A 7,472-nucleotide genomic window follows, 5' to 3' on the forward strand; every position below is an offset into this window, starting at 1 on the left:
TAGTTAAGTAGTCTAGCTAGTTTATTAGTTTTGGTTTGTAATAGTTAGCCTAATTAGCTTAGCTTAATTAGTTGCTAGTTAGCTTAGTTTATTCATTCGGACTCTCCTTCGTGAGAACATAATGTAATAATGTGTATGTCTTCCAACCGCACGTCTTTCTCCCGTCTTTCTCCCTTTTATTTACTAGCTTACGATGGTTAGTTTAGGGACATCACGTTTTCTTTAGCATACTCCATGTTTGCATCCATTTGTATCGCATGCACCGAGGCTCGGCGCATCATTCTAACTGCATTGTTGTTTAAACACATTCTTTGAATACGTGCTTAGACCGCATGTCTTGAATTGAGTCATATGCTATATTAGTAGCCGAGCCTATTAATTGCATATCGCATGTGTTGCATTAGACATTTCACATAGTTAGGAATCATGCATTTTTCTAACTAGTTTCTTTTTTGGCTTGGAGTACTAAGTGAGTTTTTAGTGCTTTAGCATACTTGCATGAGTGTGAGTGATTTCCATGACTAGCATGCTTGCCATGAGGCTAAGTGCTTAATTGATAAACTGTTTGAGTGCCTGTAGATGAAGGCTTGTCGCTTGAATTAGAATGATTCAATGAATGTACATTTAAGCCCACTTTATCAAGTGGCAAATTTACAAAACTTTAAACCTACTTTGTTAAGTGGCAAAATCAAACCCTTTTCGAAAAACAAACATGAAATTGAATTGTTCCAATTCGGGCAAACTAGTCTATACTTTGTGTGCACGCATCACATAGTAAATGCTAGCCTAATAAACCGGAACAAGAGCATATAATGTTGATAAAAATCATATCATGATCAGTAGAGGCCGATCTCTGATCGGGCGAGCGGGGGTGCTCAATTCATGCCCTTCCCCTTTCGTACCCAAGTTCTCGAATCAAGGTAACTTTGGTGACGACGGACACGTGGCCTTTAGCACGAGTCATGGGTTTCCTAGATTTCTCAAAAATATTTAGGTGGCGATTTTGTATCTAGCAAAGCAATCTATTTTTTAGCGTTTTTTATTCAAAATCAATTTTTCAAACGATTTGCTGGATTTGGACTCTTTGGTGTTTATCAATTTCACATTGCACTTGTGAGATTAGATTCAGAACTGCGAGAATCCAAATTGTAGGGCTTCATTCAAACTTCTGAAAGGGGGTGCGAAAAAGCCGAGCTACATGTCCTCTCGCATCTCAAAACCTTACTAGACCCATTACAAGTGCTGCAGCATCGACCACTACACCAAAGCCCAATTCTAAAGCTACCGGGAGAGAAACCTTGAGGCAAGGCCTGGTGTTTGCACTTGTACCAGAGGATGTGCAAAATGCTGAGACAGTGGTATCAGGTATACTCCTTAGTTATGCTCAAAATGCTTATATTCTAATTGATTATGGGTCTACGCATTCATTTGTATCGCATGCTTTTTCGAGAAAATTATTTAGACCATTGGAACCCATGAATTATTTGTTAGTTGTATCTTCACCTACTGGGGGGTCCATGACTTGTGCTTATGTGTATCCTACATGTGAGATTATTATTGGGGATGTGATATTATATGTTGATTTATTACCTCTGAATCTTGATCACTTTAATGTAATTTTGGGGATGAAGTGGTTAACAAAATATCATGCCTTCATTGATTGCATAACAAAACAAGTCGTTTTTCATCCACTTGGGTTGCCTGAATTTATATTTAACGGAGTTGGTGTCGCACCTCCCCCGTACTTGATTTCAACTATGAAAGCATGCAAATTGATTAAAAAAGGGTGTAAAGGGTATTTGTGTTGTATAATGACTATGCCTGTTGATAATAAAGTTAATGTGGACAATATTCCTATAGTCAGAGAATTCTCGGATGTTTTTCTAGATGATTTGCCAGGGGATTTGATTGACAGGGAGATTAAGTTTACTATTGAGGTCATACTGGGGACACAACTAATTTCCAAAGCTCCGTACCAAATGACACCTACTGAATTGAAAGAATTAAAAATACAGTTGCAAGAGTTGTTGGACAAGAAATTTATCAGGCCTAGTACATCACTATGGGGCGCTCCAATTTTATTTGTGAAAAAGAAGGACGGTTCATTGAGGCTTTGCATAGACTACCATGAACTGAACAAAGTGATAGTAAAGAATAAGTATCCGTTGCCTCACATCGATGATTTATTTGACCAATTGCAAGGGGCCCAAGTATTTTCCAAGATTGGTCTTAGATCGGATACCACCAGGTAAAAGTCAAAGCCGAAGACGTAGAAAAGACTACCTTTCGAATAAGGTACTGACATTATGAATTTCTTGTTATGCCTTTCAGAGTTACTAATGCACCTACTGCATTTATGGATCTTATGAACAGAATTTTCAAGCCATTCCTCGATGACTTTGTGGTTGTTTTTATAGATGACATTTTAATTTATTTCGTAAGTAAAGAGGAACATGAACATCACTTGAGAATTGCTTTGCAAACCTTGAGAGAGAAGAAATTATATGCAAAACTGACAAAGTGTAACTTCTGGCTTGATAGTGTTTTGTTTTTGGGGCATGTAATTAATAAAGATGGCATTTCAGTTGACCTACAGAAAATTGAAGCGGTTGTGAATTGGCCTAGACCAACTAACGTTTCCGAAGTCTAACGTTTATTGGATTTGGCCGGATAGTACCGATGATTCGTGAAGGACTTCTCCAAAATTGCTTTGCCTTTGATTCAATTGACTCAGAAAGGGGTACCGTTTGATTGGACTGATTAGAGGGAATCAACCTTTCAAGAATTGAAGACTCAACTTGTGACTGCACCAATTCTCACCTTACCCTTAGCTACGGATGGATTTACTATTTTTAGTGGTGCTTCTTATAAGGGTTTGGGGTGTGTATTGATGCAGAATGGTAAAGTGATAGCATATGCTTCTCGATAACTAAGGCCACATGAAAAGAATTATCCAACTCATGATTTGGAGCTTGCCGCAGTCGTATTTGCATTGAAGATTTGGCGCCACTATTTGTATGGAGCAACATGTGAGGTTTATACAGACCACAAGAGCTTAAAATATTTCTTTACCTAGAAAGAGTTGAACATGAGACAAAAGAGATGGTTGGAATTGATAAAAGATTATGACTTGCAAATCTTATACTATCTGGGGAAAGCTAACACTGTTGTCGATGCACTTAGTCAGAAATCAATTGGGAATTTAGCTTGCTTACTTACTGGGCAAAGAGAATTGCTACATGACCTTGAGAAATTTGAAGTTGAAATTGTTTTGCCGGAACAAGGTGGGACATTAGCTGCTATTTTTGCTTAACCGGCAATTCTAGAAGAAATTAAAGAAAAACAGTAACAAGATGATTTTTTGAAGAAGATTATTGATGAACGGGATTCCAAGCTGAGGGGCAGATTTCTTTTTTGAAAATGGTGTATTGAAATTCCAAGGAAGATTGTGTGTACCAAATAATGTTGAGTTAAAACGACGAGTTTTGCACAAAGCTCACAATTTAAAACTTTCTATCCACCTAGGGAATACAAAAATGTATCAAGACTTGAAACTTAATTTCTGGTGGTCGGGAATGAAGAAAGAAATTGTCGAATTTGTGTCTAAATGTTTACAATGCCAACAAGTTAAAGCTGAGCATCAACGACCTACAGGATTGCTCCAACCACTGCTAATACCGGAGTGGAAATGAGAGCATATCACTATGGACTTTATTGTCGGACTACCTCGCTCCAATAGAGGTATGGATTCCATTTCGGTTATTGTTGACTGTTTGACTAAATCTGCTCATTTCTTACCTGTCAAGACAATTTATAATGCGGATAAGTTGGCTACAATTTACATTAATGAGATCGTTAGATTGCATGGAGTGCCTGTGTCAATTGTTTCTAATAGGGACTCGAAGTTGACATCAAGATTTTGGCAAAGTCTGTAAACAACATTGGAAATCGAGCTGAGATTGAGTAGTACTTATCATCCAAAAACCAATGGCCAGTCAGAAAGGACAATCCAAACTCTGGAGGATATGTTGCGTATGTGTGTGCTTGATTTTCAAGGGAATTGGGAAACTCACTTGCCTTTAGCCGAATTTGCCTACAATAACAGTTTCCATTCAAGCATTGGTATGGCGCCTTTCGAGGCTTTATATGGCAGAAAATGTCGGTCTCCTATTTGTTGGGCAGAAGTTGGAGATGGGCCTTTACTTAGGCCAGAGATTGTGCATGAAACAATGAAAAAAGTGAAGTTAATTCAACAAAGATTGAAAACCATGCAAAGCCGACGGAAAAGTTACGTGGATAGGGAATATAAAATGGGTGACCATGTTTTTATTAAAGTGACACCAATGAAAGGACAAACTCGCTTTGGAACCAAGGGCAAGTTAGCACCAAGGTATGTTGGGCTATATGAAATCATTGAAAAGATTAATCCAGTGGCATATCACGTAGCACTTCCTCCCAAAATGGAACATATGCATAATGCCTTTCATGTTTCAATGTTGTGGGATTACCTTCGGGATCCTTTTCATGTTATTGAGCCTACCCATGTGGTATTGAGTGATGAGTACACTTATGAAGAACAGCCTATTCAGATTGTAAACTAGCGAATCAAGAAGTTGAGAAATAAAGAAATTCCGTTAATGAAAGTGGATTGGCAAAATCATGGTGGTATTTATGCAACTTAGGAAAGGGAGAATGATATGAAGAAAAGATATCTGGACCTCTTCCCACTTGATCCTATGTTCTTTCCAGAGGAAGGTAATTGAGTTTGGAGGACCAAACATCGTAAATGGGAGATGATGTGACAACCGCCTCCTTAATTAAGTAAATTAATTATAATAATTATGTGCTCAGTGTTAATTGTGTGATTATGTGTTAATTGTGACTTAGGTGCCATGTATGACATGCATCATCTTGATTGGTGCCACATGTTGTTGTGAACAGATACGTATAGGTGTGACTTAAACCTGTTTGATTCGTTAATTTTAACAAGTAAAAATTAAGACATTGGATAGGAATTAGAGCCTAATTCACCTTAGTATATTTTAATTTAGTGTAATTCAGATCATAAAATGATGAGAATTAATTTATGTGAGAGAATTTGATTTACATTAATTTATGTGATTTATTATTAGCTTTAGTTCACTTTGAAGAATAAGCTAAGTATTGGAAATTAAAATAATTCAATTAGTCCATTTCATCTTCTTGAGCCACTTAAGCTTTTAATTTATATTTTCAAAATATCTCTTTTATAAAATTACATACGAATCAACACCAATATTGTTCATCAATTTCGTAATTAAATTAAAATAATAATTAATTAAAATCCAAATCACCTTGATTAATTAAATATAAAATATTATATGTGGCAGGCTCGTCACAATCTCTCCCCCCATAGAAAGTTTGGTCCTCCAAACTTAAGACACTTGTATTGCAAACAAATCATACAGCTTTGTTTCATTCCATTTTTTTTTGGTTCCCAAGTAACTTCCTTACCACTAAAATTCCATCGCAGGAGTTCAACTCATTATCATATAATTTGTAATAACTCGAATTGTGATTCGTCTCGTTTCATATTCATATTGTCGTGAAAAGTCATTCTGTAACATATAATAGACTTGAAGTCAACCTCATAATAATAAGCCACAAAACATATTAATCATGACATACTACTCTAATCAATCACATAACTCATATACTTTTATTTAGGTATTCACATATCTTGTAATAGTCCTTATATTTCCAATAATCCACATGTCTCCAAATAGTCGAGGATTAATCACAAATGATATTCATGATCTCACTTAGATTTAATAAGTCAAAGTACTCCTCTATTGACATCCCATATGAAGTCTTTGGAATAGGTTAGGTATGTGATACAACCTCAATAACGAATTCAAATCCACAATTTCTCTGACCACAATAACCTTATTAACAAATCAAATAGGGTGGGGATTTGTTCCATTAGTTCCAGAAGAAAGTCATTTACTTCTGAAAGTCAAAGACAATTCACTCAGGCATATGGCCAACGTTCACTTATCATACTCAACATTACATCCCAATAATCCATATCAAAAGCATTGAGTCAAATTCATAGTATAACATTTCCAAATAATATAGATCCTCTGGATTACGAAGAAACACTTATTATATAACATTAATCCCAATAATCAACTCATTTATAACCAAATGGGTCGAAATAAAAGAACAGGTTGTGAATCAATCATTATACAAACATTTGTTCACAACTAGTAAGGGTGCTCAATAGTGGTCTTGGCAAACCGAAGCATTCTCATCCCAATTGTTTCAACAACCTCAAATTAAGTAGATGAGTTCTAAATTTACCATAATCAATAAACAAACATAGGAATATCAATTATAACTCAAGACTTTTTGCATTTAGTAGACATTCTACCACAAAACTTCCGAACACATTCTTTGATTCCTTAGTTGGCTAGTACTATATTGGCATAGACAATCTACAATTCATTATTTCCATACTCATTCAAATTCTCATGAGCGTATACATATTAATTTATTTCAATCTTGAAGTGGCATTAAATATATCATCAAATTATTTTTAAAACTAAACTTTGACCTTCTCGATCTTTTGCAAATTAGTCAATTCAAATTCTTTTGTTCCAGGAGGTTCTTTAAGAAATATACATTAATAACTTTGACGAAGAATAGTATCTTGCTTTCTATTATGCATTAACTATTTTGACTAACACTAGAAGTGAACTTCATTTCCAACGTTAACAATGCAATCTTAGCTAATAGAATCGTTCTCCTTCTAACATTAAATAGGCCAATCTTCATTGGTTTAGAATAGGCCAATCTTCATTGGTTTAGCCCTTAGTCACATTTCATTAATTCTAGTAATTTCGATCAAGTTTTAAGTAAACAAATCCTAAATTTATCAAACTTTAGGTAGGAGAAATTCACATAACCAAAACATATATAATATAACTACTCAAAATTCCATACACATGCTTAAAGTACTCCTTCACTTAACAATTAGGTCAGGTACTAATCTTTAAACTGACTAGCTAACTTGAAATCTCCTTAAAACTTTATTATTCCCGAATAATCCTTCGTTTGTTGTTCTATCTCTCTATATTTGAAGTATGCTCTTAAAATTCGATAATATACCCGTTATAATATTTGCAACAAATCGAACGTTTGGGGAATGAACTTATATCTTGTTTAAAATTACTTATCTCTCCAAATTTTTCTTAACACATAACATTCTACTTCTTAGACATTATGTGATTCCTTCTTTGACTTAACACTTTACTTTTTCTTCTAATCTTGCGGTTTCCCATAGCATTGTTGCATAGTTTTCATCATATTTCTAGCACTTCTATTTTTCTCAATTACTCTAACAAGGACTCAACTTCTATTTCATTCTTAAGTCTCATCATTTTTTTTTTAAGTCACAAGACAAAGGTGGATAACACTTGGGATAATACTGG

General features: G+C 35.1%; 1 protein-coding gene across 1 annotated transcript; it reads left to right on the forward strand.

Moving 5' to 3' along the window:
• Positions 1-4,310: 4,310 nt before the first annotated feature.
• LOC145793409 (uncharacterized) lies at positions 4,311-4,937 on the forward strand. Its single transcript, XM_082876231.1, has 3 exons — positions 4,311-4,592; positions 4,683-4,755; positions 4,888-4,937. The coding sequence occupies exons 1-3, from the start codon at positions 4,311-4,313 to the stop codon at positions 4,935-4,937; spliced, it is 405 nt and encodes a 134-aa protein (XP_082732357.1).
• Positions 4,938-7,472: the final 2,535 nt, after the last annotated feature.

Source organism: Camellia sinensis, chromosome 6 (assembly GCF_055761805.1).
Source record: "Camellia sinensis isolate YWXY chromosome 6, ASM5576180v1, whole genome shotgun sequence".
NCBI lineage: Eukaryota > Viridiplantae > Streptophyta > Magnoliopsida > Ericales > Theaceae > Camellia > Camellia sinensis.